The sequence below is a fragment of the Protomyctophum bolini genome (assembly GCF_963924005.1).
Source record: "Protomyctophum bolini genome assembly, chromosome: 16".
NCBI lineage: Eukaryota > Metazoa > Chordata > Actinopteri > Myctophiformes > Myctophidae > Protomyctophum > Protomyctophum bolini.
The window spans coordinates 5342120-5363826 of record NC_137877.1 but is presented as its reverse complement, the minus strand read 5'-3'; the positions used below and the strand labels follow the sequence as shown (position 1 = coordinate 5363826).

The window sequence follows — 21707 nt, the reverse complement described above, 5'->3', positions numbered from 1 at the left end:
GTGTGTGTGTGTGTGTGTGTGTGTGTGTGTGTGTGTGTGTGTGTGTGTGTGTGTGTGTGTGTGTGTGTGTGTGTGCGCGCAACAGAAGGCAGTGGGTCTGGAAACTTAAGCACATCCTCCAGCTGTAGTGAGACCTATACAAGCTTCTCTGACATCAAGTCCTGAATCATCATCAAGTCTTCCCTCCGCCTTCTGGCCATGCGCCACTGGTCACCCCGGCACGCAATCCATAATCCCAGCAATCGGTTTCCGACGACCTTGTCAATTCCACGCACTGACGACTGTAATTTGTTTTCACATGCCACAAACACACACAAGTTACAACAAATGGGGTATACTGTATTGCCTGATGTAATCCACTTCACAGATTCGATCATGGGGAGGAGATTCAGTAGATCATCATCTAGTAGGCCTGCGTATAGTACTCAAAGTGTGGGGTCTGGAGACCGTCGGCGTTCCTTGGAATTAAAAATGTCTGAGAACCTCTGATTTAGTGCATCATATTTCAGGATGGTGACAGGAGTCAGGGCTCGATCAGATCATGTTCTTTTCCTACACTTGCCCATTTGTTATATTTAAAGCCTGCGGATTCCATGTGATTGTAATAGATGTACGAGTGGACCAGCGGGACTGATCTCGGTTAGTGCATCTAATAATGATCACATTAGTATGGACATAAAATGAAATGCAGAGGCACTTCTCTTGGATGGCTCTTTCCCGTCTCGCTCTGTGCCTCAGCTTCAGGTCTGCGTGGAACAGTTTCTGCATATACAGTATGCTGAGTTGAACTGTAAAAACGAAACCCAATAAGAAATGTAACTAAGGATGAAATGAATGAGTTGATTAGCTTTCAAGAATGTTGCTCCAGTGTTACAGATCACACTGCAATCCACAGCTTTAGAAGTGCATATTTATTTGAAGGAAAAGGAAAAAGGGTCACAAATCTTGTCTCACTTGTCTTGTATTTATTTCATTCTTTCAGTTTGACTCATCATCTGTCCTTAAAGATGTCTTTGTTCCTCCACCAGCTATATACTCACTCACAGGCATCAAAGTGTGCATTTGGGACACATTTGTCTGTATGTGTATATGTGGAACAGTTTGAGATGTCGTCTAATGTGAATAATCAGATATCAATGTATAGAGCTAACTTATTCCCGAACGGGAGGGATCATGTTATGAATGTAGATATTGTTCATTAATTTCAGTTCGTCATGAAATGTTTGAGATGCTATATTGTACATTATGTATGGTATGTCACTGACTTGTGACGTGTCTATTGTTTTTTACATAAAAGACTTGTAATAATTCATTCATTGCCTGATATTCCTCTATTTGTGTGTGTGTGTGAGAGAGAGACAGGGGGGGAGGGAGAAAGAGATGCAATACTTCCAAATTGTAATTTAATTATGGCTATATTAAATTACTTATTTGGCGTGTGTGGGTGCGCACGCTTGTCAGTGTTTCTCAACCTTTTTTGAACCAATATCCACATCCAATTAAAATGTCAACTTTATTTTATTGTTGTACTATAGTAGCATGGTCATGATAATAAGTTAATAAGTAATATTATAGACCTACATATAGCCGACACAAAGTTGCTTTACAAAAATAGAACGGACACAAAAAATAAACACAATTTTATAACTAGATAACGAATCCAAACGAATCGGCCCCTCTCCAGACCGCTCAATAGAGGTCGCTGTCCCACAAAAAGTGTACTCAAGGAACGGAAACGGCGCGCGTTTTTCGGATCCGGAAACCATGACACAAAAATGATAAAAACAACCAACCACCAGCAGGGATCAATCTCCATAACAAAACACCAATCCGAGCATGGCTTTCATTTTTCAAACGGGACCTACTTCCGCTGACAGTTGTGGCACACTAGCACTGTGAATACATCGCTCTGTTATTGCGCCTATTTACCGTTACTACGAAATAATGTGGTAAAGTAATCACATTAAAACAATTTATCATGTCCGTAGAGATACTAGAGATGAGGATGATCGATGACGGTCGAGTTGTTTGCGTGCTTTGTCAAAGAAGTGAGGAGACGAAGGTAACTGGACCACTATCGACTAAACTCGATGTTACGGCTCATCAAAACTGTCTGGTAAGAGAGAGTCACTTACTCACTTTACTTACGTTTAGCAACGTTTTCTTTTGCCACTGTATAGAATAGCCTACGATAGAATTGAATCTAACAGGTGGACCCTCTCTATAGCCCCACAAGCAGAACCCAAATGGTACTGAAGTTTCTGACATTTTGTAGACTCAGAAAGCTACGTCCAATCATAAAAGCTTTCGGAGGGTTCCGAGAGGGGCTAGCCCCTCTCTAGCATTGGGTTCTGCTTGTAGGGCTATGCTTTATTGGTCGTCCACTTACAGTTAACAATTTCTCCTGGATTTGGTATCAAACTCCAAACATTCACTAGAACACAGGATACAGGAAAACAAAAGGAGTACCCTCAGAGGGGGGGGGGGGGGGGGGGGGGGGGGCACAGACACCCCAATAGAGGGTATGCGCATGACATCATCATCAAACCAGAAAGTTATGCAGGAATGGCTATAGAATGCCTACTGAGTGGCTAAAAACTACTTTCTGGCCTTGACAGCCCATACATCCAAACAGAAAAGTCATATCTAATTGTATTAAACAATGTTAAACTCACTTTTCCTGCCACTCGATTTGCCATTCACTTTATGCATGCGCATACCCTTTATTGGAGTGTGTGTGTGTGTGTGTGTGTGTGTGTGTTAATTTATAACTATTACAATAACATGGACAAAAACACCCATCAGTACTTGGCACATACCAATCAATACTGCAGAGGAGAGACTGGTGATGAACAAGCGACTCATTCAACAGTTTAAAATAATAGAAAAGCTTAAACCCATGACTAGAATAGACGATCAGATGATGTTGAGCAATCGCATACCCTCTATTGCTGCAGGGTTGCAAACTTTATTACTTATACTTACTTATGCCTATCGCTCCTTTTTATGGAGCATAGGCCGTTGACTACAGTTCGCCAGAGTCCTCTATCCTGGGCCTTCTTTTCCAGCTGTTTCCATGTCAGTCCACACTGCTTGATGTCAGTCTCAAGCTCAAGGTCACCTTCATTGCAAACTTTATACTCTTACACAATATACGAATGCAGTTCTGCTCCACAGTAAGCTGTCATCTTTTTGCCATTTGCTGTTTTCCGTTCACAAAAATAGTATTATTACTTTCATTTCAGAGTGCCATACTGTCTTAGAGTAAAGTAAAAAAATATATAATAAAGTGAGTGAAAGGCCACACATGGGATAATTCCTTATGTCTGCAAAAAGCCATGGGAAAATTCAAAATAGTTTATTATGTGCAATACATATGTTGTGGGAATGTTCAGGAGTTTTATTTGGGCCAAAGTTGCATTATTTCTGTCTGACATAATGATGTCAGAAATAAATATACCTTGTTTACCACACATTTTATTATTAAATAATGACTCATCTCTAAGCTTAACACTTCATAAGAAGAGTGTTATAGAGGGAACGTTATGCGGGAACGCCTACTGAGTGTCAAAAAACTACTTTCTGGCCTTGAAACTATTGACCAGTTTAACAGCAGCAAAGAAAAGGCTTGTAATGAGATGGAAACCACCTCACCTTAGCATTCATCGATGGAAATTGTCCTTCTATGAGGTCTTGGAGTCGTCAAGGTCAAGTTTATTTATATGTCCCAAGCTGGGCAATTCATTTTACAGCAGATAATAAAAGCTCTAAAAGACAAAATACAGTAAACAAACAACAACAACAAGAGACATACCTATACATTATCACAAGATACAGATCATTAATTACCTTTTAAATATAAAGTGCAACTAGAGCTAAAGTTCAGTCCAGTGCTTGAGACCTTAAAAGCACAGGGCGCAGAGACAGAATCGATACAAACATTACAAGATGAAGGTTGAACACTTGTACTTCAGTATCAGAGAATGAGAAATTACACATGTTTTTTTTTCCATTATTTCATTTGTCTTGGTCTTCATTTTATTGTACCGGTCGGGTATGGTTTAAAATGTTTTATGTTATATTATATATATTATACCCCAGGACCGCCAGATCAATAGTGACACTATTGCTATTTGCTAGCAGTAGCAGGCAAACCAGTACATTAATTAATGGCCACTGACGGACAATCTTTTATAAATAGGGACTCATGACAAAAATGTTACCAAATGTACATTACGTGCCTGCATCAATGAAATGCAGGTAACTATGTACTCCATCTCTGTACGGACAATCTTTGTACTGAAAAGATACACTTCAAGTTGTTGTGGGACTTTGTGTGAACTATTTGTCTATGCATACTGCATAGTGATACAAAGTAATGTCTCTTCCCTTGAAAAGCTTTTAAATACATACTAATTTATATCTTGGCATTTGTATGATATGCACCATTACAGAGTCAGTCAGAAACATATACCGGTATTGCATTATAAATATGGACTCATGACAGAAATGTTAGCAAATGTACTACATTACATGCCTGCATCAATGAACTCAATTACTAAATTACTATGTTTCTGTAAATATACCATTGAAAGATTATATCAGAAATAACTTGTTTAATTGAAAAAGTTACAAGTTAAAATTACATCTGTGATACAGCTCTTTATTTGTCTGTTTTGCAGCTGTATTCATCTGGTATTTATTGCCAGAATTCACCAGAGTTTGATGACTTGTTTGGTTTTGCCGTGAAGGATGTGAAAAAAGAGGTGAACCGAGGAAATAAACTGGTAAAGTCCATTATCGTTTTCACACAGCACTCAACTTCACACTGTGCCGATTGATCTGCTCTCTGAATGCAATGTTCCTTTTCTTTACATTAGCGCTGTGCCGGCTGTAAGGTAAAGTGTGCCACAGTTGGATGTGAAGTGAAACGCTGCAAGTCGTCCTACCATTATCCATGTGCTGTTGAACATGGAGCCGAGGCCATTGAGGATGAGATCAAAGGGAAATATGTGTTAGTCCATTTCATCTATCTTCTAAAATATATTTTGTTCATGTACATGACATCACATAATTCAAAGATTCAATTTTCTAAAAAAACTCTATTTTTCAGGTTATTCTGCTGCAAACACAGGAGTGAGTGATGTATTTTTTATTCTTCACTTATGTTACTTATCTAAGCTGTCAGGTGGAACCTGTGTTCTAATGTGATTTAGTCACAAGCTCTTGACTTAATACTTTTCATTAGTTCAACATTTATCAACCCACAGACCAATTTCACTTTCAACATTTCAACATCGGCTATTTTCACAACTTATGTATGTGTGACTTTTGTGTGACACTGTCATACAACAATGTTATGTATTTACTATTTATCTATTGACTTTTTTTCCTATCCTCTTTCCAACTTGCAGAAATCAAAAGCGAGGCCAACGCACCTGCCTCTTCACCTAGAAATAGTGATACTTCTAAAGCACTTACAAAGTGTAGCACTAAGGTATGTAAGCCTAAGTAAACATTGCAGAGCCCTAAAGGTGCGTTCAGACCAGGGGGGCAGTCAGACAGATATTTTGTGAAGCCACTGAGGAAATCGGGATTTCCTGAAAGTTCATATAATGGCCTGTTGTGGCGCTGTCATTGGACCCAGAAAAACCCATAGCCCCATAGAAGTCCATGTATTTGGGCCCAACTTCACCTAGACTGTATTACCGTAATAAACATGGTCATGAATACTTTCGGCTTCCAGTCACTAGTTTAAAGTCTCATTTCTAATGTCATAATATTCTTTTTGGAAAATTATGGTCCCATTTATTAAAGAAATGACCATAAAGTCGCGTATGTTCTGAGGGGCGTGGCTACCGTTACAGTCTATGATCGGGATTCCCCTCCCACTCGAGTCAAATAAAAACCAACGGAGAAGAAGGGGGGGAAGTCCCGCCTCGTTGTCTGGGCCAGCCAATGAGCCAGCTGGGCCCAAACGGATCTAGAAAGATGGCGACTTACAATACAAGGACTTGACGGGCTTCATTTTACGTTCATGTTAGACCCGGAGAACGCTTTGACCATATTTTTTACAGTCTATGGTTCAGACTTGAATTTAAATATTCACCTCGGCTCGTCCCGTCTTGGCATTGACTTTGTATGTAATTGCACCGCTCTAACCATCCAAGTCTGAACGCGCCTTAACCCATTCTGAATGGGCACCCATTTTGGTGTTAGCATCATGTCATGCTTTAGCTATTGAAAAATAGCAGATCTACAAGCTCATAGCGCGCCACCGAGTGGCGCGCTACGAGCTTGTAGGTCTGCTATTTTTGAAAAATCGAAGAACTACTGACATTTTTTTAAATCTGATCTCAGGTCAGAATGGGTTAATCAGACCAGTGTGTGTCCTACTGGAAACCTCGTATGAATCTGATCTCAGGTCAGAATGGGTTAAGGCCCTTAGAGAAGGAGCCTATCTCCTATAGTCTGGATTTTCGGTGGTGAGGTGACCACCGAACTACAACATGACGTCACGAGCCGCGGTGAAGAGCAAACTACCGCCACCGCTCCAGCCCTTCTCTCTGTTTTTACTCACCACCGCTCAACGTTATTTCAGCTCCGGTGGTCAGCTCACCACCGGAGCGGTGGTCACCTCGCCACCGAAAATCCAGACTATGAATAGGCCTTTAGTGTGAGGCAGCTTGATGTACAAGTACACCCCCTGGACATGATGTACAGTACAAGTACACCCCCTGGACAAGTGGACATGACGCTAGTATGTGGCAGGGACTTACCGGTATCCCAATCCAATGATGATAAGTGTCAAGCAGGGAGGCATTGTCCCATTTTTACAGTCTTTGGTGTTTGGTATGACCCAGCCAGGGATCAAACCCGACCTCCCAGTCTCAGGGTGGACACTCTGATATAACTAATAAGAGATATAAATGTAATTAAAACACATGGACTTAGACACATTATTGCATAGCCTATGTTCAAAGTAAATTATAGAATAGGCCTACAATTCATTTTTGTTGTCCATTGTTAGGGTTAGCCCTAACTGATCATGAATAAGACAAATAGGATCCCAACATGGTGATGAAACTTTAAAAAATCTGAGGTAAAAACATACAGCAATGCATTTTATAGATTTTTTTATAATCATTAAATCAATGTGTGTTTTAAGCCCTGTGTTATAATTTAACTTGTGCTGATGCCAGTCTATTCATTCTGTTCTATTTAATAGTCTTTACAATCTGTGTGATTGATCATGTGAGTGAGGATATCCATTGCAGTCACAGTAGAGTTGTATTAGAATTGTATTCTTATTCTTTTATTGTATAACAATTGTATTAGCATTTTTTTTTGTAGTCATGAATTAATTAAACCCTGACTGCAGTTCATGATACAACTTGGAGAAATTGCTATCGAACAAGGAGAACAAGAAAGTAAAAGGTTCAAATATGGAGGGATGGTGGGTCTGAGATGAATTTACAAAATGTGACAAATATTCAGTGTGTGAAAAATGTTTGTTAAATGACAGACGTAACTTCCCTATCCTACTGACAGCATGCACAAGAAAGCACACATAGACAAATTGCAGCCAGTTAATTGCTGCCCTGTTCATTGCTCTTTTCTTTCTTTATATTTTCAGGTCATTTGCCTTGTCTGCAATAAGAGAGAAGAGAACATTCGCTTAGACAGTTTGAATGATGACATTGTTAAGTGAGTATATGTAACGTAAGAATAAATGTAATGCTTAGAGTACACAATTCTTTGTGTATACAATATGTGAGTGATCTTCTATCTGTTAAGATAGAAGATCACATATTGTATGTACACAAAGAATTGTGTACTCTAAATGAATACAGAATTCCTGCAGACTCGTCCATCTGCATCGCAATCATAGACTGGTCGCAATGCATTATATAATCGCTACATTTACATTAGGCATATGCATTATTGCGATGCAGATGGGGACGATTCGGACACCAATGTTGCATGAGGCTTCAAGGGTCCATTTTCAATTATAAATTGCAAGTAATAATACACGAATCCCTCCCAACCCACCCAGTCATAACATACGCCTAAAATAAATAGCATAATAATCAACAAAGAGCAAAGAATCATTTTTCAGACAGGCACGAATTAGCCGCAAATTTCTTTGCCAAAGTCAGCCAAAGTCCGCGGGGTCCTTGCATTTTCAAACAACAATGGAGGCAAAAGTAGCTAAAATGAGACAGAAACTTAAAAATGGAGAGTTAAAAACAATAAGGAAGAAGGGGAAAAGTTTGGTTTGGGACCGATTTAGTGAAATAGTTAATGCTGCCGACGAGTCAGGTGCCGGATACGTAATATGCAACAGTTGCAACAACATTTATGCGTATGATAGCCACAAAACGGGCACATCTGCATTGGTAAGGCATGCTTGTGCTAAATCGAGAACGCGGGATCCAAGTCAAAGCCCTATATCTTCCTTCATTCGCAAAAAGATACCACCGGATGTCAAATCAAAGTTCGAGAATGATTTCGTGGACATGTGTTGCTTGGACATTCGCCTGGTTGATATCGTCAGCCGTAAAGAATTCCTCCAGGTGGCCCAAGCGCTGATCAACATGGGAGCTAAATATGGCGTGGTTGACGCCGATTCCATCATACCCCGTCGGAAAACCTTGAGTGACCGGTGTTCAAGTGCGGTGTGTGCAACAATTCAAGAACTCAAGGGGGAACTACCCGAACTCATCCAGATCGTGATGAAGGACGAATTCGCCTTCATCCAGCCAGAGTAGGCTACTGTCATGTTTATTAAGTGCCCTGCTATGCTGTGTGAAAACCTTATTATGTCGGGTCGTCAGCAAACTCGAACTAAGTCGATAGGTCAGTCTATTACAGTTGTGCTCGAGAGAGACACAGACACACACCGAGATTCTATTTGTATGTCTCTAAATGTTTTGATGAATTGAACAAGGTGGACCCTATTGTAAACAAGTGTAATGCTTAATTGGGTCGTCCACTGTAGAATCGTTTGAAAAGAAGAAGTCCTCAGGATGCGTTGTATATTACTCAGCAAGAATCTTTATTAGTTGCTAAGGAGTCCCATTTGAGTTCAACAAAAGTAAACAGAGTTGGACAGCTTACTTCCATGAGATGACAATTCGAGTATGACTCCAGATGGCTGTTTGCATAGTTCCTATATAGTTCTGAATATAATGGGTGTGTGTGCGTGCATTGTGTGTGTGTGTGTGTGTGGGTGTGTGTGTGTGGGTGTGGGTGTGTGTTGTTAGTCTGACATATAGCATCACTCTATGGTCATGTGAGTTATAACAATGTACATAGGATGTCGATTGTCACAGACAGTGTCCCATTGCGCGTGGTGTCTCACAAGACACAAGTCACACGTCCCAAATACCACAGAGTGCACACAATATACTGCATAAGCAACAAAAATATCCTATACCACTCACAGTTAACAGTCTTTGTATTGAGTTTGTGCTTGAAATGTACTGTAATTCTGCAAACTGTTAATACATTTTTCAATCAATGCAATTCCATGTAGTCATTATTATTTCACGGCTACAACAAAAATGCCTTATTGTCTTTACTCGATACAAAAAACTGTCGACACCATAAATCATTACACTTGTTTACAATAGGGTCCACCATTTTCAATTCATCAGAACATTTAGAGACGTACAAAATATACTTATATTATATAACTAAAAACAGGACATCTTCATAAAAGGAGGAAAACTGGGGAAAAAAACATAAACAGTGAGGGGAAGAGGGGTGCATGGGGCCCGCCGAAATGTTAGCCACAATTAAAAGATTCTGCATTCTTGATTCATATGTCTTGCATCACCTCTTATGGAGTGCAACTGTTTTTCACTCGGGTGGTAATTCTTCATTTCTTTAGTGTAATGTTTAGCTGTAAAATGACATTGTGTTTGTTGGCATGTGGCATTGGCACCCTTGTTGAAAATGGCAAAAGCAAAGGTTTTTCCAAAAACCAAGCACTGCCGATTTATCAAAAATAGCCATGAGCAAAGATTTTGATGCATCATTGAATCGAATGAAATCGTTCACAAGTGACTCGTAATCGAATCGTGAGTCCAGTGAAAATGTATACATCTAATTTATTTTCCATGTCTGTTTACAGTGTGTCCTGTATATCCGTTCCTGACCATTTTGTCCATATTTGTACTTAGGTTGTACTGTCAGGAACACAAACCTCAGTCCCACGCGGAAAGGCCCAACGGTATGTGATTTATATATACCAATATTTAACTTCTCTTTGAGTTAAAACTCGTTGGGTGCTTGTTAACATTGTTTTCTCATGATAGGTAAGGATGAAGCAGCTGGACTTGCCCACAGCAGTGACTCGTCTTTGAAGGTACATTTCATAACAAATGTCATTTGTGGATGGGGTCAGGCAACACTGCAACAGAGTATACATTTGCCTGCAGCATTCTGCCCCAACAGTCAATTAAATGTATTTCGCTGTATGCTACTTAATTCAGTGAAAAGAAAAGGTCAGTTTACTCATTTGAGCTTTTCTATTCAAACAGAGAAAGCAGAGCTCCAATGGCAGGTCAGTGTTATGCTGAGAGGCATGTGAATGCTCAAATTGGCTGTTCTATAATCTTCTTGCATCCTGCTAAGCTCTGGACTTAAATACTCCAGGTCCAGAGTAATTAATGAGGAACATAGGCCTTTGAGGAAACTCCTCATTCCCCTTCGGACTTGTACCCTCCGCTCCAGTTGTTGCCATGACAGCCCTCGCGCTGTTCTTCTCCAGGTCGCTCTAAGGGCCGATTCATACTCCTATTTTACCGCTGTTTCGGCGCTGTAGTGACAAAATTATTTCGGCTCGTCAGAAATTTTCAGCAGCACCGAAGAGCCGACTTTAGGACGGTACCCGCCCCCCGAACCTCAAATGACGTCACATTGTAGGCTCTACAGAGCCGAACCAAAAGCAAAGCAAAGTTATCATGTTTACCCAGGGTAACTGGACTAAGCGCAAGAACTTGTTTACAGCCAGGCCCTGCTCATAGAACATTTCATGGTAGGGGTTCAATGCCTTGCTCAAGGGCACTTCAGCGGTGGTAATTTGAATGGATACGAACTAGCGGCCTTCCGATATCAAGACCGCTCCGCAAACCGTTCGGCCACCGCTGCCAGCAAACCGACTTTTATTCGGCTCTAAAATAGGAGTATGAATCGGCCCTAGGCCTTCCTCTCTTCCTTCTACCTTGCGGGTTCCATGTCTTGTTAGAGCATGTTTTGTGTTCTGTCTTCGAAGTGTGACTTATCCAGTTCGATTTCCTCCTCCTCATTTGGGTTTCTATTGTCTTTGTTGTCGACGCAGCCCCGCCCCCTTTCATGACTACGAGGGTATTTCTCCATTCATTTTTTTTCCCCCATAGAAGTTTCAAAAAGTATTTATTTAAAGACATTTAAGCCTCGGACAAAGCCAACTCTTGTTGTGACAAATCGTGACGATAAACGCAATGTTTTGGTCCAATCAAATAATTAGAAATAAGAAAAAGTAAAACAAGAATTCATGACCGTCATATAATTGAGAGGAGATGAAGTTCGCACACCAGGTCTTGAGCTCCTTTATTTCATATAGAGATAAAACATTTCGACCCCTTCGGGTCTTCGTTCAGCACCCGTAGATTCTTTTTTGAGACGAGCGCGCTTTCCTGCCCGATCCTATTTCTATAGTCATAATTACCAGCTGCCTTATTATATATGCAGAATTGTGCTATGAAATTAAATAAGTATTTGTGTGTGTGTGTGTGTGTGTGTGTGGAAACAACAGGATCTGTCCAGGTGACTAACTCTGAGAGTGTAGCCTACTACAAATGAGACTGTACAAATGGACTCCTATGGGTCCATTTGGTTGTATTTGTACACTCTCAGGTAGCCCATTCTCCAAACCATCATATATCGCACGATATAGTGGGGCTCCGCAGGCACAGCGTGGGTCCCCTTGGAGGTCGGCGCGGGGGTCCACAGACTAGAATCCCTTGGTGAAATAACATTGGACAAGACTAGTGGGTTGTTGCAACTTGCTGGCTGCAATGCTATCCCATTGGCTGAGAGGTCGGCTAGAGGCAAAAAGGGTCCGGTTGCCTATAGAGACGACGAGGCAGCCAATCAAGACGATGGGTCGCCACTACCAACTGCGGCAGCCAATGAGAAATTAAGATAGGTGGCCACTAGTACCAACCTGAGAGAAAATAGACCAGCTCTGCTTCGCAGCTGGTAAAAAAAGTGTTGTACCCTGGCCTTTTTTTCTTCTTTCTAATTATTTGATCGGCCCAAAACGTTGTGTTTGTTGTCATGATTTGTCACAGGAAGAGTTGGCTTTGTCCGAGGCTTAAAAGGTCTTTAAATAAATACTTTTTGAAACATCTATGGGAAAAATGAATGGGGAATTCTCTTCCGGGCCACTCGTCGCGGGCGGGACTTGAAGCTTTGTGTAAAAGAATATCACAATACATGCTTTTAATGTAAAAAATCACATCCGTCTTTCTTAACACGCAATGACTTAACACTGTCTTAATGTTGGGATGTTTAATGTTTTTATGTAAAGCACTTGCTTTGTTGAAATGTTGCTATGTAAATTAACTTGCCTTGCTTTTCCTTTTCTTTTGGCTGTAGTTGTTCTTGCTCCTTAAATCCTTGGCGTTAACCTGGTCAGTTTGTGTTGTCCCACACTGATTTCCTGTTTCTATTACAGACAGGATAAGGTTCCTTCCATAGTTGGATTCAAGCGCAAAATATCTTCAAGCTCTGGTTAGTTTATTGCTTCCAGTGACATTTTATTTTCAATCAACAAACACGGTTTCACTGAAGGATGAGGCTGACATGGCAGTGAATTACGCCAAATACATGCTACACTATGTTAGAACTGTGAGAATTCAGTTTGAATCGCACGGCAGTACCATTTGTAAACAAATGCTGCGGACCCTCCCATTCTGAAATGTTGTGCCAGGGACCTCCAGAAGAGAAGATTTGTGTGAAAGAAATACAAAGTTATTCAAGATTTCAAATACTTTCAAGACTTTTCAAAAATGTTGTGTTTTTTAGAGTTTTCTGAAAAACGTCATGTTGAGAGAGTGTGTTCTGGTTTCAATTGGGTAATGAGTAACTAATTACCACGAGTAATGGGCAATTGGCATTTACAGCTATAGGAATGTTGAGAAAATAGAATATGCTATGCATAGATCTAATAATTATGGGCTATGCGCAATCTGTACAAAACCAGCTACGCACAATCTATGGACAAAAAGTATATATAACATAACGTTAGAAAAGTTGCTGTACCAGGAACAAAATCATAATATCAAGCCTCCATGAGTGCATGACAAATCTTTAACCCTCCATTATTGCCCCACAAAAACAAAATGGTGGCACCGACTAGAGATATCATTTTGAAACGTCTTACAGTGGTAGAAGGGCACCCCCGATGACCACTGGAGGAATATGAAGGCAATTGACCCCATGCTGTAGCACTCAATTTTTATCTTTTTTTCCCCTGTGTTTCAACCTTGTTACGGTTTCTGCTATGACACCTGAATTATGCTCTTGGATCACTACAACGTTTTATCTTCTCTTCTCTTATCATAGATGATGACACATCGTTCAAAAGCCTGAACATGATCGCCCCCATAGAGTCGGAGGACGAAGAAGACTCCAAAGCAAAGATAAATGTATGTCTTTTCTTCAGTGGGTTTTACCGTCTTCTCCAGATTAATAGTGTCAATCAAAAACTAAATCTGTTATTGTTTTCTCTCACGGTCTTGAATGTTCTCTCCAGACTCCAGAGACTCATATTGACTATACCATATTGAGGTATACTATAAGCAATCCCTCCTTCATGAAATATTGTACTTTAATAAGTACATTTTAAATGTTAATGAATACACTATGAAGATTTGGACCGAGTAATGACTATGAGAAATTATTTCTTCACAGAAATGATCTTGAGAATGTCTGTGCTTCCACCTCAGGTACGATTTCACATTGCCTCACCTATAGTGAGACGAATCAGAGATCTTCCCCCAATGATAGCCTTAGTTGTGACTAGTGATGCACTGAATATTCGGCCGCAGAAAATGGCTAAAAATGCATTTTCGGCCCATTCGGTTTCGGCCCGAATAGGCAGAAAATGTATCACCGAATAGTGTATGCAATTAATGCATTCAAAAGAGCTGAATAAATGTTTTATGGACCCATGATAGTGATTATTATTTAAGTAAAGTTTTTGCCATAACCATTTATTTTGCCATAAATCAGGTAGCTTTAAGGTACGGCCATGACGGCAATGGTAGGAAAAAAAGATATATAATATTAATCATATTCGGTATTTGGTTTTCGGCCAAATGTTTCCTATATTCGGTTTCGGCCAAGAATTTCCCTTTCGGTGCATCCCTACTTGTGACATCTACAGTATATTCCATGTAGGGGATAGATTAGAACAATGACAAACCTAACCTGGTACCAATGTTGTTTACGTCGACTGAGACGAAAAATGTTCGTCGACTACCTTTTTTTCACTGACGGAAACTAAATGAAAACTAAGCTATGATGACTAAAACTAAGACTAAATATATTGACAATTTCGTCAACGAATTAAAAACTTGACTAAAATGTTAGGAAGGGACTAGTGGACAAGAGATCCAGTATAAGTCAGTTTACACTTGCTTGCATGCTGAAAATAGCCGATCTACAAGCTCACGACGCGTTGTGAGCTTGTAGATCGGCTAAAACTAGACTAACGCTAAAACATTCCAGGTGACTAAAACTAAATAAACTATTCAAGAGACTGACTAAAATCAAAATTTGCTGTCAAAAACGACACTGGTACTACACCCACTGTAACCCAAACCAACCATTTCACTGGCCTAATATGAAGACTGCCCTAAAGTCTTTGCAGGTTTGTTTGTTTGTGTGTGTCCCCTCCCCCTGGATATTGTGTCCACACAGATTTAGCACATTCATTGAAATTTTCATTAAATATATATCGCAGGATATATCAGTAGGCAGAGATCTCTGATCGTCGGGCTACAAAGGACACTCAGAAAATGCGAAAACCTAAATATACGGTATATTCGGTTTCGGCCAAGAATTTCCCTTTCGGTGCATCCCTACTTGTGACATCTACAGTATATTCCATGTAGGGGATAGATTAGAACAATGACAAACCTAACCTGGTACCAATGTTGTTTACGTCGACCGAAATGTTCGTCGACTACCTTTTTTCACTGACGGAAACTAAATGAAAACTAAGCTATGATGACTAAAACTAAGACTAATATACTACGCTTTCCCCAGGTAATGAGTGTCAAAGCCAGGACGATTGTGAAGATGCCAATGAAACAGACATTCCAGTGAGTTTTACCCATTCTGGGTGGGAACCCCTTTTAGTGTTTTAACCATTATTTTTAACTTTAGCTATTGATAGCAGATCTACAAGCTCATAGCGCGGCACTGAGTGCCGCGCTATGAGCTTGTAGATCTGCTATTTTTGAATAATTGTGAAAATGTGGTGCAAATCTTTGGATGTATATTCTTTCAGAGCGAACGTTTTAACTCAAATTCTTGCTTCTGGGGAGGCCCCTGGAACAACATATTTTCAGATGGGGGGGGGGGGGGGGGGGGGGGGGGGTCGGCGGCCAATTACAGATATTCTTGGGGGTCCTTGACATGAAACTGTTTGAGAAACACTGACATAGAAACATGGGTTTTTCAGAAAACCAGTTCACTATTTGGCATGATTTTTTTTTCTCCACAAGTTGTCACAATTAGAACAAACATTCACAAGTTGTCACAATTAGAACAAATATAACATATGCAAACTAAACGTTGCTATTGTGTCTCTTCAGATGGCAGAATCTCAGAGTTTGTTGCTCCCTGTGACGGTCTGCATGGAGTCGGAATCTTCCCGGATGACGGGTATTGTTCTTACTCAAATACACCATCACCTGCACTATCCAGCGTGTACAATTATGTTGTTTTAACCCATTCTGACCTGAGATCAGATTCATACGAGGTTTCCACTGGGACACACACTGGTCTGATGAACCCATTCTGACCTGAGATCAGATTTAAAAAAATGTCAGTCGTTCTATTGATTTTTCAAAAATACATGATGCTGACACCCAAAATGGGTTCCCGTTCAGAATGGGTTAAATTGTGATTCCTATAAAAACGTTTTTATATTGGCTGTGCAATCTACAGTGTATGGTAAAGGTTGAACAGAAACAAAACTACGTAGCAATGCTAGTTGGTACCGGATCCCCCCAGGGCAGGGCATCTAGTCGAATTCCAAGTGTTTGTCAGGGTGGGGACCTGAGAGGGGTCCCCAGTTCAAATATGAATCACTCATTTAAGCGTAGGTATGTATTTATTTTCATTAAATCGTATAACAAAATCAGAGTTTAACTGTGATGTACAAAGAAAGCATTTTATTTTATTACCATAGAGGACATTTCAAGTTTGGACCAAAGACGGAAGGAAGCCTGTTTTAACTGCAGGATAATTTGGAAACTTGTCTCCACACCAGTGCAGTGGCCTATATACCGTATATAACACAACGGAAATGGAGAGGTGCCATCTAAGTTGGCTCAATAGTTAAAGGACAACTTTACCTATTTCCAACCTATCTAGCAGTTTATTTTAACACAATCAGTCCCGGGATTCCTTCAAAATAGGAGCTCTGGGGTTGCCGGGAGAAATATTTCTACCTACCGTGCTCTCATTTCCATTATATCGCTAAATAACCCAAAGCGTTCATATTTTGAACGAGAGGCGGATGAGAAGTCAGAAATCAGATCAGATCAAAACCACGGAGAGCGCCCTGGATTAGGATTCTTTCTGCAGCGGTAAGCGGGGAAGTAAAGTTTGACAATTGAGAAAATATATAACACAAGAATCTCGTTTGATGAGTGGACAAGGACATGTATTGACATTGTTACGGTCCTTTAAATTAAAGAGATATTTCACTATCAAAGAAAATGTGTGTCATGAAGTTACAATTCGGTCTGTATGAAATAAATATCAAATATCTTTTTTTTGTTTGTGGCTTTCGCCTTTATTTTATATTTTTTATAGAGGGACAGACAGTAGGCTGACAGGAAATGGGGAGAGAGATGGGGGGGGGAGGAGACATGCCGTAAATGCCGTCGGGATCGGGAGTCGAACATGTGGCACGCTGCCAGACTGGACTACCAGCCAAGGTGCCTGGACCGCTGAGCCACGGCCCAGGCCAATATCAAATATCTAAATACTGAATCAAGCAACTTAAAAACTGTCTGGCTGTTCACGGAAAATGTTCGTCGACTACCATTTTTCACTGACAAAAACTAAATAGAAACTAAATGAAAACTAAGCTATGATGACTAAAACTAAGACTACAAATACTGACAATTTTGTCAACAAATAAAAACTAGACTAAAATATTCGGAAGGGACTAGTGGACAAGAGATCCAGTACAAGTCATTTTACAATTGGTTGCATTCTGGAAATAGCCGATGTACAAGGCTTCTACATCGGCAATTTTCAGAAAGTGTAAAAAACGTGTCATTACGACGCCATCAAGGCCCGACCAAAATACATTTTAGTCGACTAAATCAACTTTAGATTTAGTCGACTAAAATCTTATGATATTTAGTCGACTGACTATGACTAGAGAGACTATGACTATGACTAGAGAGACTATGTGACTAAAACTAAAATCAAAATTTGCCTCCAAAAACAACACTGGTTCTTTGTAGATGCAGAGTAATGTCACGGGTCTCTCCTCTCAGGGTCCAGTGTTGGGAGTCTTGGCTACACCTACAGTCCAGATCCACAGACACAGAGTCCACACGCGAGCTCCACTGACCCTGCGGACCGTCCTCACTCTCCTGTCGACGCACCTCCAAGTTCCCTGTCCTCTTCTTTACAGCCCTCCCCTTCCTTTTCTGTGTCCCTTCCCTCAGTCCCGAAGCCTGCCATTGACTCCGCCAGCTTCTGGAAGGACTTCAACGAGGCAGGGCGTACAAAAGCCATCTTCACTGACTTCATCGACGAGCTAAATGACATCTCCGGCAGGATTCAATCAAATCAGGCCAGCCAGGAAGGTAACGATATTATGTTAAAGAATGGAAATTCTGTTCTCGTCTCCGGATATTGTCATGGGATTTCCTTAAAATGAAGTTCTTTAATGTCTGTTTGACAGATTACGATATGGCTCTGAGAGTGATGGAAGCCTCTGGTAGCCTCGCAGTGCTTGTGGCCAAGCAGGATGAAGGTATTAACCCATTCTTATACTTTAGCTGTTTGCAAAATTGCAGATCTACAAGCTCATAGCGTGGCACTGAGTACCGCGCTACAAGCTTGTAGATCTGCTATTATGAAAAATCGTGAAAATGTGGCGCAAATCTTTGAATATATATTCTTTTAGAGCGAACGTTTTTAACTCAAATCTTTGCTTCCGGGTGGGTCCCTGGAACATATTTTCAGTTGGGGGTCAGCGGCCAATTACACATGAGTTTTGGGGGTCCTTACTGATATACTGTAGAAACAGTACATACTCAGAAAACTCATGCTTTAGAAGACATTTAAAGAAAATAAACGCATATCTTACAATGTTTAACTCAAGGTATATGGAATTGAAATGACTACTGTTTGTCCAGAAATTAAGAAGAAAAGAGTGGAGGTGCAGATAGAAGAAGCAGCCATGAAAAGGATCATGTCAGCCATGGGGAGATAAGCTTGTCCAGAAATAAGAAGGAAAGAAAGTGGAGGTGCAGATGGCAAATGCAGACATCTCCACGGGGAGATATGTCTGGCACATAAGAACACTAAAAAATGTTCATACTGTATACAGCCTCATATCACTGTCTGCAATGGCAAATATTGTTATTGGGAACGCAGTGAGCACTTACTATGAGACCTAGCAGATCATGTCTGTCTGTGTGTGTGTCTGTCTGTCCCGCTTTTGTGCCCATATATGGAGCTGAGTGATTACGTCACCATGACTCAGCCATAACCATATAAGGAGTCCCCAAAGCAGCTATACGTCCAAAACCCAAATATGTACGAGCTGCGTTCGCTTCCCGCGTTTGCGCGTCTTACTGGTTGTATTATGTTTAAAAACCTGCCCTGCGTGTCATCAGTTTATATTTGATGCATTTCACTTTTACTGTAATGTTGATGTTAAATATACCATATCTTGTATTGATTGATTGATTTGGCATACAAATAATGTTTGGAAGGAGGTATAGGGCCCGCACACCAGAATTCAATACCAGTTACCAGTTTTTCAATAGCTAAAGCATAACGTGATGCTAACACCAAAATGGGTTCCCGGTCAGAATGGGTTATAGAAAAAGGTTTCGATCCTAGTGGATCTTCATCAGTATGACAATAGCAAATATTGTTGATATTGTATTATGTTTAAATACCCTGCGTGTATTGATGTTAAATATACAATAGTTGTATTGATACCTTTTTTCTTTTCCACATTTTGAAAAAAGTTCTAATCTTTCAAGAAACTGTTAGTCTTGCTCAGTTGGCAGATGTTAATCTTGATGAGGCAGCGGTGGCCGAGTGGATTGCGGAGCGGTCTAGATACCGGAAGGTCGCCAGTTCGAATCAGCGTTCCGACACGTTAAAATTACCACCGTTGAAGTGCCCTTGGACAAGGCATTGAACCTCTACCATGAAATGCTCCATGTGGGCCTGGCTGTAAACAAGTATCTGATGCTTAGTCCAGTTACCCTTGGTAAACTTGATTTACTAGAACGCATTTCTTCTCTTCTTCAATCGCACATTGTTCTGTATTTGGCAAATTTCTGAAATGCATGCTTTCCACTGACTAACTCTATATATATATACAGTATATATTGTGTGTGTGTGTGTGTGTGTATATATATATATATATATATATATATATATATATTCATTCAACAGCTGTACTACTAGCCATGAAAGTTTTCAGTAATCCTCTTTATACTTTTACTACGAAAAGGGAAGACAAAGTAAATGTACCATTTTTATTTTTTTATCATTGGTATTTTGCATTAAAGCATGGAATTACTTTGTAAAAATTGTGGTGCAAGCGTATAAATGTTCTGAAACATTTGTGGAAATATTTGCGGCTATGAATGGATTTGAGAGTGATGGAAGTACTCATAATTTTTCAAGTAGAACTCGGTTAACAACAAACTGGTGGAGACCCGACTCCAGTTTCCTTGGACGATCTGAGGAGCACGCATGTGTTAAAATGCAATGAGTTGTGAGCTTGTGGATTAGCTTTTTCTTTTTTCTGTTTGTAGATTTATATAAATATTTTTAGAACTAAAAGCTATAATTATGTTCTACTCATTTGCTTCCTCGTCAGCCCAAGAGACCAGTTGCACAGTGGCATTAACCCATTCTGACCGGGAACCCGTTTTGGTGTCAGCGTCATGTTATGCTTTAGCTATTGAAAAATAGCAGATCTACAAGCTCATAGCGCGCCACCGAGTGGCGCGCTATGAGCTTGTAGGTCTGCTATTTTTGAAAAATCGAAGAACGACTGACATTTTTAGAATCTGATCTCAGGTCAGAATGGGCTAATCAGACCAGTGTGTGTCCAGTGGAAACCTCGTATGAATCTGATCTCAGGTCAGAATGGGTTAAGTAATCAACAACAGGGCTGGGTTTTGTCACCACCTCCTGTTTGTTTTTAGGCATCACAAACTTAACATTTCTATTTAATATAATAATTATATTAATAATTTGTATCTACAATTCAAGTTGCACAAATACATCCCCCCAATGACTACATATTCAAATCTGGACGTCCATACCAGAGCCATAGAGTATAGACAGATTTGTGACAGTGAGGGGGAAGAAAACGTCCCGGTTACGTGGTGCTGTATAATTTCTGCCAGTATGTCATCAATCCCTGCTGCTTTTCCGGGTTTCAACTTTCCCATTGCAATTTCGAGTTCTTCTAGGTCGAAGGGTTTGGTTTGAGGGTTGGCTGATTGTGGTTGGTCTGATACCACTGTGCGATGGTATTCTCCTGTGGGTCGGCGGCGGTGTTGGTTACGACTGTTGGCCACCAGTTGTGATGCAACAGAGTTCGCTGTGACCGTTGTGAATTATGGGTGGCTAATTGAGGTCCTTGATCCCCATGGGGTCCAACAGTGGTCATTGAAGCGTGCACACACAAATGCACATATGCACCTACACACCCACAGGTGTACATGCGTATGCACACCTGGACCTGTAAATTAACAACACAAAAACTAAGGCACTGGTGTCTGTGGTTATGGTGGCTATAACCCATCGTTTTTGTCATTTCGTCATTTTTTTCAAATCCTCAAAAATGATGAAAAACTGCGCGCTATAGTATGCCGTACGATATGGGCTATAGCCCACGGTCCAAAATGATGAGAAACGAGGCTAACTTTTTTTTCCAAAATTTAAAAAAACATGGGCTATAACCCATCGTTTTCGTCATTTTTTTCAAATCCTCAAAAATGATGAAAAACTGCGCGCTATAGTATGCCGTACGATATGGGCTATAGCCCACGGTCCAAAATGATGAGAAACGAGGCTAACTTTTTTTTCCAAAATTTCAAAAAACATGGGCTATAACCCATCGTTTTTGTCATTTCGTCATTTTTTTCAAATCCTCAAAAATGATGAAAAACTGCGCGCTATAGTATGCCGTACGATAT

The 21707-nt window shown here is 40.4% G+C and overlaps 3 protein-coding genes across 6 annotated transcripts in view; 2 read left to right on the top strand and 1 right to left on the bottom strand.

Annotated features, from left to right (window-relative positions):
* The window catches only part of LOC308331074 (guanine nucleotide exchange factor DBS-like), a 72513-nt gene extending 71296 nt beyond the window's left edge, over nt 1-1217 (top strand). For both annotated transcript variants that reach the window (XM_080786214.1, XM_080786213.1), the window contains one exon: nt 86-1217. In XM_080786214.1, the coding sequence (XP_080642340.1) occupies nt 86-165 (80 nt within the window). In that variant the 3' untranslated portion in view covers nt 166-1217. The remainder of the gene's footprint in view (nt 1-85) is intronic.
* il17d (interleukin 17d) overlaps nt 1-21707 on the bottom strand; it is a 121206-nt gene that overhangs the window by 3408 nt on the left and 96091 nt on the right. The gene's annotated exons all lie outside the window — the stretch shown is intronic.
* On the top strand, nt 1884-20078 carry phf11 (PHD finger protein 11). Of its 3 annotated transcripts, none has more exons than XM_080785173.1 (18): nt 1884-2116; nt 4683-4787; nt 4881-5014; nt 5114-5136; nt 5415-5497; nt 7637-7707; nt 10188-10237; nt 10323-10372; nt 10548-10570; nt 12728-12783; nt 13618-13700; nt 13808-13842; nt 13966-14000; nt 15325-15380; nt 15876-15945; nt 17973-18113; nt 18212-18283; nt 18669-20078. In XM_080785173.1, exons 1-18 carry the CDS (start codon nt 1979-1981, stop codon nt 18743-18745), a joined length of 1302 nt encoding a protein of 433 aa, XP_080641299.1. In that variant the 5' UTR covers nt 1884-1978; the 3' UTR covers nt 18746-20078. The 3 variants fall into 3 exon arrangements, with proteins under 3 accessions (XP_080641299.1, XP_080641298.1, XP_080641300.1); XM_080785172.1 differs by having other exon boundaries at nt 17799-18113; XM_080785174.1 differs by lacking the exons at nt 18212-18283; nt 18669-20078 and having other exon boundaries at nt 15325-15384; nt 17799-18004.

Coding starts and splice junctions, on each gene's coding strand:
- phf11 (XM_080785172.1), top strand. CDS start 1,979: ATGTCCGTAGAGATACTAGAGATGAGGATGATCGATGACGGTCGAGTT. Junction 4,788..4,880: donor TGAACCGAGGAAATAAACTG/GTAAAGTCCATT, acceptor TCTTTACATTAG/CGCTGTGCCGGCTGTAAGGT. Junction 5,015..5,113: donor GAGATCAAAGGGAAATATGT/GTTAGTCCATTT, acceptor TCTATTTTTCAG/GTTATTCTGCTGCAAACACA.